Source organism: Ambystoma mexicanum, chromosome 8 (genome assembly GCF_040938575.1).
Source record: "Ambystoma mexicanum isolate Mex_15411 chromosome 8, UKY_AmexF1_1, whole genome shotgun sequence".
NCBI classification, from domain to species: Eukaryota; Metazoa; Chordata; class Amphibia; order Caudata; family Ambystomatidae; genus Ambystoma; species Ambystoma mexicanum.
In genome coordinates this window covers 695490444-695506042 of record NC_090929.1, presented here as the reverse complement: position 1 = coordinate 695506042, position 15599 = coordinate 695490444, and the positions used below count along the sequence as shown (strand labels likewise).

The 15599-nt window shown below is 45.3% G+C and overlaps 1 protein-coding gene across 2 annotated transcripts in view; it reads left to right on the top strand.

The window, feature by feature from the left end:
- PALD1 (phosphatase domain containing paladin 1) overlaps nucleotides 1–15599 on the top strand; it is a 1254976-nt gene that overhangs the window by 866771 nt on the left and 372606 nt on the right. For both annotated transcript variants that reach the window (XM_069610500.1, XM_069610501.1), the window contains exon 18: nucleotides 7431–7571. In XM_069610500.1, coding sequence (XP_069466601.1) covers nucleotides 7431–7571 — 141 coding nt within the window. The remainder of the gene's footprint in view (nucleotides 1–7430; nucleotides 7572–15599) is intronic.

The following is a 15599-nucleotide window of genomic DNA, read 5'->3' as shown; positions in this document are numbered from 1 at the left end:
GGGGGGGCCTCAATGTTGTTGTCATAAGACTCCTCTTTTAGCCTTATGTTACTCCGGGGGGTAGACATTGTAGGTATGCTTGAAGCCTCAGTGGTACTGGATACGAGGGCCAACCGCATCGGGTTCAGCTCGGAGAGCGGTGCCCTTATTGTCTGTGATAGTGAAGTGCAAAGACGCGTATTTCGTCCGTGCCCTTTCAACTATTCCTTTCCCTCGGATCTGAGATTGTTCACCCTGCACGGGTAGAGGGCAAGGGGGGAGGTCGGGCTACGCTCTTGTTACTGCCGCCCACTCCTGATGCTAGTGTGTCCCGGCTTCGGCCGTATTATGGTGCGTGTGGCGCTGCGGGCAGGGCCACGTTCCTCTGCCAATTGCTGACCCACCCGTGGGCACCCCCCTGATCCTGTAGTTTATTTGGGCTGATGGAAGGGTGGGGCGGCCAGCAGAAAACCGTGGGACGCAGATGGGCCCTGGGTCAGGACAGGCCAATCACTCCCACCGTTCACGCCCCCTCATCCTACCGCTCTCTCGGTCGCTCCTGAAGGAGTCTCCGCTGCGGACTGCATCCCGTCTCGTCTCATTGTAGCATAAGTGTTGGATCTGCAGGTGTTTGACGGTGTTCGGAGCGCCCGCGACCTTTCAGTGTGCTGAAGCAGGCCCCAGTGCTCAGGCGTCCTGTCCTAGAGTCTGCTCGGGGCCGGGCTCCTCCCCCGCAGGCGCAGTGAGGTAGGGCTGGCCTGCCACGTTGCTCACGGGAGTATGTACATACGATGTAACTCATGATTCCAAGCCAAAGTTTATAAATGTTCTTGAGTACTTGCTGTTTATCTCCACCAATTTACACGCAGAACTGGCTTGTTTTAATGGTGAAGCTTACATTACAGTCCGGAATGTCTCAGAAACTCACACGGGAGCGACCATCTCACTGTGTGCGCAACAGCGCCCCCGAAGATGACCGTATTCTTCAGTAATATTTAGACAGTTTGGCAGTGCTTGCTCGAAGTGCATCAGAGTTAGCAGGATATTGTCTGTGTATAACAGTAGTTTGCTCTCTGTTTCTCGTAGGGCAATGCCTGTAATGCATGGATGTGCTTGAATGTGAGAGGCTAGCAGTTCCAATGTGATCACAAAAAAGGAGGGTGGGGAGCGGGCAACCTGGCGAGTGTCCCTGTCGAAGGCCTTCTCAACATCAATAGAGAGTAGTGTTGGCTTATCTGTATGGTTCCCAACCAGAGCAGATATAAGGGTTACTCTGAGCAGCTTGTCTGTGGACACACTGTGCTCCATAAATTACACCTGATCCGTGTGGATGACAGGTCTAATAGAGTACTAAACTCGTTATGCTAGAATCTTTGTTAGATATTAAAATCTGTATTGGGAAGGGATATTGGTCGGTAGCTGCCTCTCTGTACGTCCCTTCTTTAGGGATGAATAAAATTGATGCCTTATGCATTGTGGGTGGGAGATGCTTGTGCTCAGGGAAGTCGTTGTATAAATTGGTGGGATCATGAGTTCTGCCATTTCTCTGGGCAATTCAGGGAGCTGAATTCCGGCAAGAAAATGACTTAGTCCTGATGGGTCCCGTTATGTTGACCACAGATGTCCACATGATTTGTCACAGCCATTCCTGAGTCACTTAACACTTCAGGGATGAGCTCTGTGAGTTTGTTTTTTTCTTGATCAGTTGCGCTAAGCGTTCTTCAGCGTTGTTTCCTTGATCATAGAAGGAACAACCCGCCTTGTTTTGAAGGAAGATTGCTTTTATGTTACAGAAGCATTCAGCGCAGACTTGGTTTTCTTCAGAGCATGTAACTCAGTGTTCAAGGGTGAATGCCTGTAATCTTTTTCAATATGCTTTATTTTGGACTCCAGAGCTGTCAGGCTGGCTTTGGCTTGCTTTTTTATATATTAACCGTTCTCTGTCAATACCCCTCTCTGCGTCTTTGCAGCATCCCAGAGGACTTGTGAGGAAGTTTCCCCATGTTGATTGAGCTCAAAGCATAGCTGCACTTACGTCTAAATCAGATACCGGTATTGATTTGCTTGAAAAATCATGCGGTTTTACCTCCACTTGGTTGGGGCAGAAGGTGCCCCTGCATCAGATATTATGATGTTTACTGCTGCTTGGTCCGATATTGCAGATGCAAGAATTCGGGCTTCCAGAGGTTTTTAGTGTGTTCTCTGAGTGGTGCGTAAGTCTCTTTTGGTAGGATGCAGTGTCTCCAAAATTACAGGAGGGAAGACACATTTATCATGTACTAAACAGCTCTCACCGACGTGGAGGGGGATTTTTTTGGCATTTCGGATCTATCTAGAAATGGTTCAGGGACCTCTTTCCAGTTTCCACCTATAACTTTCCAGCAGTATAGGTATGGCTGTATTTGGGTTTGCATGGATGTGAAAAAGGTTGGATTATATGAATTGGGACCATATACAGACGTCCGCAGGTAGTCTTGGTTCACTATTTGGCCCTCGATCATTACCCAGCTGCCCTCTGCATCCTGTGAGAGTGTGTTAAGTTAAACATGAAGGTTTCACTGGATTCAAATCATTAGTTCATGTGTTTTCCTTACTAGCTTGACTGTGGAAGGCATGGCCTCGCCATTTGTTGCACATCTTTTGGTAGTGTGTTTAGGGGTGTTTCCTGGAGGAGGATAACAGCATCTTGGCACTTTCGCTGATAAGAAAAGAGATTTTAGTTCTTTTAATGGGCTTATTTCCCCGTTGTTGTTCCATGATAGCACTTTAGAGATAGAAGTCATTGGCCTTTGTGAATCGATCAGCAGTGGTACATTTCTGATTGTTGACATTATCAAGCGCATGCTTGTCTTTGGGGAAGGCCCCCTCAATTTATCTGTTGATATTGCTGTTTTGCGTTTCATGAACATTTCAGATATGGACTTCAACATCTCTAGGTTACTGCAGTCTCTTGATGGATGTCGATGTTCCTGTAGAAAGTGAGTGTTTCTTCTGGTGGTTGGGCCATTGGGGCACAATGTGTCTGTTGTTGACTTGAAACTTGAGAGAGACTGGGGCAAAGCTCCCATGGGTAACAGATCTTGTGCTAGTTTTCTTTCCCAAGCGTTTGATGACTTAAGGATCTCCTCTTTTCATTATTTGTATGCCATCTTCTATTGAGGAGATTCCACTCCATCAAATCTGGATGTTAATGCTTAAAAGCTGTTGCAAATCTCCAATCGTTCCCTTTTGATTGAGGAAATGTCTTCTGGCATTGACTGTAAATGTGTAAACATCTCATTGGGAGTGTGGTCTCCATCTGGTCTCGCACAGTCTTTTGGTCTCTCAGGTGCTTCATGTGAGAGCCATTTCCCTATGTTTCTGTTGTGGTTTACTTTCATTTTTACTGATGAGTGAGCCACTGGGTTATTGGTATATGTTACGGTGCTATATGAGCTATTTTCTTCCCAATCAGATCTGTCCCCAGGTCTATCCCTGACGGTACAGTGCCTAGGCCAGGCGGTATGTTCACATCGGACACACGGGAGTTTATCTGCAGTGCATGCTCTTATATTACTGTCTGTCTGGTCTGGACTTGCTTGCCTTGCACTAGCACTGCAGTGGTCAGAACCTATGAATTATAATTATCATTTTTCTTTTATATCGCTCTTAATACTGGAGACAGGTTTCTAAGCGAGACCGGGATTTGAACCTGTGTTGTTATGCGATGGCTTGCTTCCAAGACGAACACGTTGCCTCTGAGATACCCTCCCGACCTGAATGTTGGGGCCAGATGAATGGGCCTGTACTGTTTCTTCTCATCTCTTTCATTTGTTCATTCCTCTTACCTTCTCTCCACATCCCGTTGGTTCCTGCTCCATCTTGTGGGGCTTAGTTCTTGATCTCTTCACGGTCCGCATGCAGTGAGGAACCCACCCCTGTGCAGACGTCCAAGTGAGGTGGCTCTAATTGCTGCTTCAAGAGCCAGTTTCAGGTTTCGCAAGGTCAGATTTGTTTGTGGTATCTTTACAGTGTGAATTGGCTATCCGACATTTGTCCATAGAACAGTTGCGCGCACCATTCCCTTTTTAGGCCTTTTTAGGCCAAGGCGATCTCTCTCTGGCCTGCGGGCCCTGGTAAATCTCAGGGCAGCCTGCATTACCATATGTAATGGTATGGGAGTCGCTGACCTCCTGGTCTGGATTTGAAAGCTAGCAACTCCAGTTATGCTTTGTTGTCAGCTCATGTCTGTTTGTTTCACAGCTCCTCCACCATACAATGGGACCCAAATGGAGCAGTTCATCAGAGTTTAGACGGAAAAGCCCTCTATTCTACCAGGAGCTCCTTGGTTTGCATCCTCCTCCTTCCAGTGCTGAAGTTTAATCTCAGATTTGACTCATTCGGCTCTTTGAAGATAAATGTGATAAATCTAGTGAGATCATCACTAAAACCTTGTTATGGAACTCCTCTCATGTGGCCAGGGGAAGGCAGCCATTACCTGATCCTGGACTTGCCCTGGACCTGGCGGTATTATGAGGGAGGATCACGTGGAGGGAGACTTGTATCAAGGGGAATTGGTGAACTCTTTAACTCATGATTCCCCTATTCTCTCTGGAGCATTGGTAGCATATTGTAAAGTAGAGAAAACCAATGTCACTGCAAAGCACTTACCTGCTCTAAACTCTGATAAAATCCAGTTCAACAATCAAATAGCAATGAATAGATATAAAAGACTTAAACCCATTATGGACTTCAAGATTGATAATGCTTGTGGTACTGGGACAGGGAAGAGGGAAAAAGAGTCAATGAGGATCAATTGTGCCACTGAAGGGAGTATGCGGTCTAGTTGTTTGAAGGCAAGGCACCTGAGTGGGACATTTAAACCTGAAAATGAACCACAGCTGAAGAGGGAAGGAGCAGCAGCAGCAGAAGCAGTCAGGAAAGATACTGAACCGGTTGGGGCTGCAGCAGGAGTGCGAACATCAGCAGAAGCCGACATGGGAAGAGAATGCGTGTGCGGTTTTGCAGAGTGCACGCAGCTGGAAGCAGAGTCGTGGTCAGCAGTTGGAAGAAGAGCCCATCTGTGTGGGAGACATGCTCCTGACCCGAGTTCTCTGGAGATGTTGGATGACATGAAGACACCATGGGGCTCAAGAGAAGGGCTGTACAGGTAGTGGCCGGGATGGAAGAGCTGTCAATTGGATTACCAGTCCGAGAGGGTACACCGATGCAGCAGGGAGTAGCATAGAGATGCCAAACAAAGCTGTTGAGTTGACCTGTAAGAGCAGGTAACCCCGGGGGGTTCTGAGTGGGATGTTTGCTAAGTTCAGACAATTTTGGATTTTGAGCAAATAGAATAAGAAGGCAAAAAGGGCGCAATTCTCCATTTTATGAAATGACAACTTGGGGAAACCTGTAACTCACATTGCCAACAGCCAAAAGGTTATAAAGGTGAAGTAAGAAGGAATAAAGGGTGCACATTTCCATTCATGCGATATCAAATTCGGGAAAGCTGTGACCTACATTGCCAACAGTGTACAGACTATAACAAAGAGATGAAAGGGCAACATGGGTGCAATTCTCCTTTCCTGAGACACCAGTTTGGGGAAATCTGTAACCCATATTGCCACTAACAGAAGAGACCAAATGTAGTAGTAGAAGTTGTTTTCTTCCTGGCAGGAGAGTGAACTAGGAAAGGGACCACTTGTAGTTAGTCCTGGCAGGCAACTATACCAGGAAAGAAACAGTTGCTTTGAAGAAAGGTGGTTGTGGTAAAAAGGTGCTGTGGAAAGACAATGGTAAATGTATCATTTTGTCAAACTGTTGCAAAGGTAGTTGTTGTGCTATCTTAACAAAAATATTCCATTAGGAAAATAATTGTGATATTCCAATATTTGCTTCATATCCTAAGAAAGAAATTGTCTGAAGGAAAACACTTGCCTTGGTTTATGAACTAGTACTTGGTGAAAGATACTGCCTTACCAGGAAAACAATGTCTTTGGTATTTGAACAAGTGTTTGTCAAAGAGACATTTACTTTACCAAGTGGAAGGACGCAGTGGATGGAAAAGACATTTTGTGTTGAACCGAATTGAACGTTGTTGAATCAGAACTTTTCCAAGGGTATTCCTGAATTGAACCAGGGGAAGGGAATCCAACCCTGATCACAGGAGTACTTTGTAAAAACTATAGGTTTGAACCTTTGCACTGTTTTGTTGAACTGAAGACAGACACATTTTATGTTTATTGAGTTTATTTTCCTTGTACACTTTTGTTCTATGTATTAGTGTAAGGGCAGAGACTTTTTGGACACTGGGTCACCTTTGTTTAGTTTTAGTTTGCTAGGTAGGGATATTCTCATTAGGATAGGGAAAGATAGGCTCTTATCCCACTGCCTTTTATTTTAATAAATGGCAAACATTGAGAAAACTATACTTTTGTGCCAGTCTCGCATTTTTGACCCCTCTCATAAATCAATTCATTTTGGCTTTTGTTGAGCTGGTGAGCTATAAAATAATGTTTAAGACGCTGTTAAGAGTTGGCTTCTGTGTTTTGTGCGGGTGTGGAGAGGATTGCAGACCCATCTTGCCCTGCTTATAGGCAAACAATATTGAAACAGCACTAATTATTCAAATATGCTTCTACTTTGTTCTTCTTAAACCCCTTTCAGACAGTATTTTGATGTCCAAATGGCTTATTTCTTTGATTATTTCTTTGCTTTTAATATTGTTTGCACTCTTTACATTTGTTACTGACTTTAGGGTGTGTACCTTTGTTCACATAAACACAAATTGGACCACATTTGGTTTGTTATTAGCATCTTCCCGAGGCTGAGCAAAAGAAGGTGAAGAATTGACCAAATTATTCCTCAATAGAAGGTTAGTTCTTTCCCTCCTCTTGAATTTAATTTCTTAGGAAAACATAGCAGTCACTGCACCGCCCAATCCTCATATTGGATATGTCTGAGCTGATGTCTGTTTGGACTGAAGATAACCAAATTAAAGCCAATCCAGTGAGGAATCCCTTCTTTCGCCCTTCACATCTGCTTGGCGAGCTACCCATCTAACCATGCAACTCCTTACCACAGGTGATGCTTCATGTTCATGGCCAACCTCACCCGCCATCCCCTTGCTAGGGTAACAGTTGCACACTTCTGCCTCTGGAAGCTGCGAAATGTAGTTTCCTGTGTCCGTGGCTTGTACATGTACAAAGTTCACTGTAGGATCCGGAGGGATCCTGCTCTATTTCCCAGCTGTAGCATGGCCCTTGAGGCAAATTACGTCTAATTGTGACCAGGATAACTACTCTAGGTGATGAATGCACAATTCAAAAGGTTCATGCATTTCCGAGCACCTGGCATTGTGCCAAAAAGTTTACTGCCTACATTTATAGGTGGGTAAACTGATCAGCATGTTTACGGAAAATATGCTCTTGGGGGATACAGCTCACCATCTCTCACCGTCCTCTTCCTAGATTGTGATGAGAGTAGTCCAGCTCTTGCCTGATGGCCACCGAATGAAGAAGGAAGTGGACATGGCCCTGGACACAGTGAGCGAAACCATGACTCCCATGCATTACCACCTGCGAGAGATCATCATATGCACCTACCGCCAGGTAAGAAGCCACACTTATTCATGGATCCTGCATCTTATGCCTAATTTAATCTATGGTACCCTGATGCAGGTAAAGAAGACTTGACCTCAGTGTGATGGTGCTTTATCTTGTATGATACGTGGCCCTCCAGCCACCAACTCCTTTTCAGTATTGGTATAATTCTCACGCGGGGGAAGAGATGCTCAATGTGCATCGCTGCTGTGAAAATAAACCACTTTGCCACCTGGGACATTTGGCAAGAAAATACTGGAAGCAAATTTTGTGAAAGGTGAACTTTACCCAATTTTGTATGCGCATGGCACTGCACGCTGCACACCAGTGACTTCCTGGTTTGCTCACATCCAGGCAGAACACCCAGAATACATGGAAACACTGGACACAGTTATGCATGTTCCACATTATTAAGGCAGGCCACTTTTCTGACAGATCTATAATGGGAGAATTCGTTCCAGTAGGAGTCCAGCAGGGAAACTAAGAACTTTGCTTATGGAGTAATAATTAACATTTGATTAGTTGGGGCCACATATGAAAGGATTCTGACAAGTAAATGGAGCCCTCTCTTTTAGGTTCCATGTGATAATGTCCCCGCAAAAATGTCGCCATGCAAAAAATGTGTTTATATAGAGAGTTAATTTTCTACTGTACATGCCCTGGGATCAGTCCTTGTGACTCTTAAATTCAGCTTCTTTTGATGTCCCATTGAGCTTTATGCATACAAGAATTATAAGGTGTGGCTGTATTTTGACTTGTCTGCATTACATTTGTTTTTATATTTCACATTTTTTTTAATAGTCCTAAGCGATATTGTGCCCCACTCCCCAAAATGGTATCTACAATAATGCAAGCCATATCCCAATGTATCTTATGCGGGAGCCAGGATACCGCCGCCTATGATTGTCATGCAAAAGATCAACGCAAGCCAAATACATGTATAAATAGTTATTATGATGAGGAGCCATACGCCTGATATGGATTTTACAGAAGGAAGAGAACACGTAGAGACAACTGGGTGATGACTGGTGGGGAGTGTTGACATCAGTCTACACACTTCCTCCGCTGTAGTACTTGGAGGCATAAACATGAGTATATATTTTTGCCCCAACAGTTGTGCTGGCCTTTTGTGCATTTGTTTTCTCTAGTTCCTAGTCAGTGTATTGTTACCTTTTGCTGGCTGTGGTGTTTGTGCAAATCTGTGCCAGTGATATGAAGAAAGAAAAACAGCTCATCTCAAACATGCATTGCTTTTACCTGCTTGAACACCCAAAGCATGTGTTTTCCTTTACCGCACACACAGGGGCACTCAAAGGTGCACCTCCCTTTGTTAGGGTCTGCTTGCACGCTGGACATGTAACCGGGCATGTGAAGAACTGTCTTTGTATGAAACGGCCTAACATTTTGTTTGTAGGCAAACAGATATCCCAGAACTCTCACCTGTTTTGTGTTGGCCTTGTTGATCGTTGTCGGGCAGCCACATAATGTACATGGGTTTTGTGAGGAGCCGTGTTCTGCAGAGGCAACTTAATGCAGGGGTCTGCAACCTGCGGCTCTCCAGATGTTTTGGACTACAATTCCCAATACCCTCCACCATGACTGTTCTGGGTAGGGCTGATGGGAATGTAGTCCTGAACAACTGGAGAGCCAAAGATTGCACCCCCCTGACTTGTGCGCAGATAGAGAATCACTGACTCTAGTGCATTGCTGGTTGTCTGATATCCATCCCAGGATCATATGTTCCGATTAAAGTCAAACTAAGGAAGGTTTAGATGAGGTGCACACCTCCCTGCTTCTGATTGGCTGTCCAGGTGAACCCGCGGAACTGGGTATCTTTTTGCCTTTTTCTTTTTTTGCTTGAATGTTGGAACAGCTGCAATTTCCTTACTAGCTCCGATGCACAGGAACTAGTGGGTGAGAAAGCTAGACTCGGGTGTGCGTTCCGGGTAAATTCCTTAAGGTGGGGATAAAGCACAAGTAGGATTTCAATGGGTTATGCATCTCCTCGGGTACAAAATCTGCACGTGTAGAAATATCCCTCACCTCCACCACAGCGTCTATTCCAGCTCCTCAACAATATTCTGGCTTCTCACTTATCAGATCCCTCTCTCTCTCGCGTGGTTCCTATCGCTCCTCTCCCGATTTTGCTTAATTCTTTTCCCCCAAAGTCACTTCTTTGTACTCTTCTTTCTCTTCAAGCTCTCTTCCCCCTCACCACCTTTTATTTCTCCTACTCTACCCGAGCTCACCTCATTTACCCCTCTTACTGAGTTGCACTGCTCAATTTCTCGCCCGTGCCTATTCTACCGCTTCTCCTCTCAATGCTATTCCCGTTCTCCTTATTCCTGCTGTCTTGCCCCAACGACTCTCCTAGCTCACTTGCCTCTTTAATCTTTCTCTTGCCTCTTCCACTTTCCCATATTTATTCAAACATTCTATATTTCCTATCCCTCCTTCCCATTTAAGTTTCACCTATTTCTTTACTACAGTCTCTCTTCAGACTGCTCGGAAGAATAGTTTTTTCTCAGGTATTCTCCTTTCTCAATACTCACTCTCTTCTCCCACCGCTTCCACCTGGCTCCTGCTGCTGTCACTCTGCCGATACTACTCTTCTCCAGGTCACTGACTCTCATCTTTCTGCTGCTCGAGTAAACTCTCTTCGACTCTTATTTACTTGACTTATCTACTGCTTTCGACACTGTGGATCACCTAATCCCCTGTCTTCATTCTCTTCCCATAGGCCACCTTCTGGCTCGGTTTTATGCTGGTTTCATTCAAAGCTCTCTGGACGCTCATATTCAGTCTTATGTACCAGCCCCATCCCCTTCTCTATGGCATCCCCCAAGGGTCTGTCCTTGGTCTTTTTTTATACCCCCACCTTTACACCATCCCTCTCTCGACGCTAATCCATTCTTTTAACTTTCTTTATCACTTCTACGCCAACACTCAGATCTTTTCTGAGTCCCTTCACTCTTCTGTCTCTTCTTGCTGTCTAACTATCCAATCTTGTATGTCCTCCAACTTTCTTCTCTGAAATCCTTTCAAGACTCGTCTTCTCTTCTTCTTCCCTTCTCCTTCCCCATGTCCTCATCCCCCTTGAGCCTTTCCTTCCCTCCTACTATGCTTCGTTTCTCATTGCTCTTATTTGCCTCACACATCCCTTCCAGTGTTCCAGCATCTCGCTTTCATGTCTACAATGTACGCCACGCCCGTCCTTATCTTTCCTTCTCTGCCACCAAACTCCTTCTCTTTTCCTGTCTCACCTTCGGCTCCGCCTTTCTACTTGGTCTTCCCGCTTCCCATCTCGCACTCCTTCACTCTGGCTGCAACTCTTATATGTGCCTTCTTTTTCTTCTTCCTCCCTGCTCATTCATCAATGCCTCCCTGTTCTGAGCCTCTGTCACCTCGTTTGATTCTTGCCTCCTTTTCCACTTTCTTGTGTTGTCTATAAATGCTTACAGGGTTTTACCCCCACCCCGTCCCCTCCTCTCATCCTTCTTTCTTCCCTGGTCTCCTTCTACTCCCCCCTCCTCCCTCTTCTCGTTTCTGTTCTTTCTCTCTAGTGGCCCCTAAGCTTTGGAATTTTGTTGACACTAACCATTTGCTCCTCCTCCTTTCTCCGTACCTTTCTCCTCTCCTTGAAAACTCCTCTTCTTGCCTCTCTGCCTAATCGGTACATTTCTTTCCTTTTCTTTCTACTTCTTTATTCCATTAGCCGATTTCGACCGCCAATCATCGCTGCGGTTTCATCCTCTTTGTAAAGTGCTTTGGGAAAACACTAAATAAATGTCAATAAATACAAATACGAATAGGTCTTAAAATGCTGGTGTGGGATTGTGGCTTGTTGAGGTAGGGTCCTACTCAAGGCACACATGGGAATCTAAATAAAACATGCGTTTTTAACATGTGCGCACCTGATGGTGTCTATCAGATAGTGCCAGACCTGCCTCGTCCTGATTGGCTGTCTACAAGACCAACCAGAATATGACCCTTTTTGGGATTTTCATGGAAAAGGTCCAAATCCCGGGTGCACCGGTAGATGCCGGATGTGCTAGTTTATCGTGGGTTCGGGATTGGGGTACACACAGGTGCATCATCAGATGTGCCACCAGTGACCGATTTCACGAAGAAGACTTGTCAAAGTGCTGCTTTGGGGAATCTGGTCTTATCCACCTCAGGCGCGTAGGGTGTTCTACCAAAATCACCTGAGTGTCAAATTCCGCACACCCAAGGGCAGTACTCGGCTGCTAAAGTGCTGAATCCTCTGGGCTATGTGTGAAGGCAGAGAAGGGTGAGAAGGCTGATATGCAGGGATATTTCTCCCCTGTGACAGGGACAGTGAGCTAAAGACTTGGTTGAGACTCTCCCGGGGGCCATGCACCCAAGATCAGGTCAATGGGCCGTGTTCATGCTGGTATAGAGACTCGCCGACCCCCCTTCTTGTTTTGAGACTTATTTGGACGTAGTGAAATCAGGAATTCCGCTTGGAGGCATAATGAAATGTAGCCATGCTATGTTGCTGGACATACGGTACCCACGCCCTAATTTGCTTCCTGTGTGTCCTGGAATCCCATTTTAATGGATGTGCTTTAATCAGAAATGTGAGCTGCATAGAGGTGCAGGTACGTCCGTGCTTACTGAAATTAGGCTTTAATGTGCTAATTGAGAACGTGGAAACAGTCCTTACTGGCCATAATGAAACCAGGCCTAGGCGTCTTTACTGGTCATAAAGCCATTAGGCATTGATCTGCCTAGTGCTTACTTGGCATAGAGGAATGATATGATCTGATAGGTTATTTATAACGCGCTTAATACCCAGAGGTTTCTACGCTCGGACCCGGGGATCGAACCTGAATTGCTCCATGTCGTCTTGCTTCCAAGGCGAGCACGTTGCCCCTCAGCTATCCTCCCGAGACAATCAGAGGCAATGATCACATTATGCCCAGCAAGCAGACAATGATTGCATTCCCGAGAATGTAATCATTGTCTGCTTGCTGGGCATAATATGATCAGTCCTTGATACACCTACCTCCAGGAACATTGAAAAAGGTCTCTACTATGAGGTCCCACTCTCATGTGCCGTGCCGCCACCTTCATTGTAGTAGTGGAATGGTTCACCTGCCCCCCTCAAAGCATTTTCTCACACAGAAATAAAGTAACCATGATCACCCAGCACAGGAGACCCAGACAGTCAACTCCCTCTAATGCCAGAACGGACAGTGTAAGCAATGCTGGGCTCCTCTTTCCTCCGCCCCTTTGCCACATGCCTTCCCACACATCCTCCCACGACCTCTGCAGCTCCCTTAGTGTTCAACCACAGCCCCCTCACTACGGCATGCCTCCCGTATCTTCCTCAAGGCTGCCATGCGTAGTAAGAAGGGACTCCTTCCCGATCCTTTCTTGTATCCCCGTGGAAGCCATCTTGAATGTTCTGCTCTTTCAAATGCAATTAATTCATCGTAGGGTAACGCCACTATTAGTTCACTGAGCAGAATGCTGGGGTGTTAATAGCGTTGAGCCATGCGTTCAGGGGTAGACTTCACCAGTAATGAACCTGACCTCTCACCCTGGCCCCCGGCTGGTGGGCCGTTACCGGCTACATCCGCCCCCAACGTGAGGCTTAATGTTACATTAGTTCCTATGGCATTATGGTGGGGTGCTAGTGGTGTTCGTGGAGATTACCATGGCAATGGTCCTAACCTTTGTTGACAGTCTATCGGCTTTGGATAGTGGGTTTTTACCAGCTAGGCCAGCTCATCACAGCAGTGATTTAACTCCTCAATAAAATATTGACATTCGTGTAGCTCCATTGAGATAATGCACTAACAGAGGGCGGCAATGGCTGGTGTAAGCCTTAGGCCCTAACATTCCATGGTTTCTCCTTTGTCTCGCCCTGTTCTGATAGACGTGTCAATTCTCAATGGATGGAATGTTCTAATAGCATTATTGGCCGCCCTGCCTTCAGCTGTAGCTGCCGTTATAGCTCCTCCCCACTTTTAAAGTTGCAGGCAGTGAAGATGATGGGCTGTAACAGCAGGTATATTCCTCAGCTGGGGACTATGCCACTCTGCTAGATTTCCGCCAACGTTACTGGGCTCATGCACTTAAAATACTCAATTTGATACCAAATTCTCCAAATATCCATTTAAAGTGATCTTTAAAGTGCATCACATTTGAGCTCCCAAACCCTGTAAACATCTCACTTTCAAAGTATGTTAATACCCCCTCCACCTGTGCAAGGGTGTGTTTTGCAATTACAGTAAATCAGACCATACTGCCTTGTCTTATTTTTAAAATGAAGCGAATTACAATCATAGTTTGTGCAGCAGTTACTTTGTGAACACATGAACACTGGTATGCTACCTTGCAATGTTGCACATGACTCATGCAAGGCTGGTAACTCTGCCCCAGGGTTCCTATTGCTGCATGGCAGACAATGGGCAGATCTTGCAGAACATGGCCTTTTGATCATTTTGATAAGAACTGACAATTGTCACCCAGTTGCATTTAACAGAATCGAGTCAGTAAAGATGTGCACCATGATATGTTATTCTCTTGTCCTCTTGTACCCTTGTCTCGTCACAGTGACATGTATGTTTTCCCAGATCCCCCACGCCCCTCCCCCACCTGGGACAAACAATGGAGCAGCAGGTTTAGAAATAGCTGCACCCTCAAGTCTTATTTTGAGTTTAGTAGAACATAGCTGAAGAATGTGACTGCCTAATGAAATCTGCCCCCATAAACTCTTGTAGACTAACTTTGACCTGGCTGCTGTGTACATTAGTGAATAGAGAGATGCTCTATATTTAGTGTGGGAATAGGGCAGGAATTTCGTAGAACCGGGCCCTGCTAGAATTCTCACCAGTGCCCTATTCGAGTTAAAGCGGATCACTGTTTGCCCTGCGTCTGCCCCTTCAGGCAAGCAGAGGAGAGCTATGTACTGACACTGGTGAAACAAAAAACAGATTGGTGCTGGGTGTTGCCTCATGGATGCCTCAAAGTTGTCTGACCTTTACCACTGCCATTGCCATGGGGCTGCCCTCCCCAATATCTTACTCTGACCCAGGAAACACTTACTAGGTCTGAGTGCACCATAGTAACCTCTGTCTGTGAGAAGTTATTTGGCTTGTGCTAATGTTTATGTGAAAACACCCGAGACCAGGTATCCTAATTATCGACATATGAAAACCACAGCACAGCTCCAGTTAGTTCCCAAGACTGTGTTTTAATTCAGTACAAAAGTGAAAGAGACTCCCAAAAAAGTGTCACGGTTTACATCCATGATACCTGCTTAGTTGACAAAAAAAATCCAGTTCACTTTTTTGTAGAGTTTAAATGTTTTTTGCATCTTGAATAACAAGCTACACGTCTCCGTCAAAAAATGACTATGTGCAGGTCACCTTATCACACCTTTTATTTTGCTGCGTGTCTATTAGTCTTAAAAGTGCAATGTTTAAACCTAATGTACCTTTGTTTTAGGCACGCATCAAATTAAATTCTGGGACGTAATAGTCATCCAATTATGATGTTTATTAATCTAAAATCGTTTTCTCCCTATGAGGTATTTTAAGGGCCAAAAGGAAAGCTTTTTTCATTTTGTGATTGAAGTACCCAGTTTGTACCAAGAATTTGGAAAGTGACGTATCCCTGGCCACATCAAATTGCTGGCCATGGTGTTGGATTGTTTTGTTTATCAGTAGACGTTCGAGCTTAATTCGATATTTTTCACTGCAATGTTCTGGCATTTTTATAAGCTGGAACTCCACCCTTATAATAGTTTCCATCACTTACACCAAGCCCACGCCATTAGTGGGCACTTCGATTAGATTTTTTTCAATTGCCAGCACGGTCTATATATGAACATCTATTTCGCCGTTCACTGAGGACAATTAATTTTCCAATCAATCTGCGATTTCTAAATTCGCCAGTAGGTGTCAGGAGTGCCTTTTAATTTCGACAAAATGGAAGTCTGCACGGTGGAGCTGAAAATGTCAGACCAGAAGTGTCCCTGTTCTTCCCATCAGAAGCTGGTATACG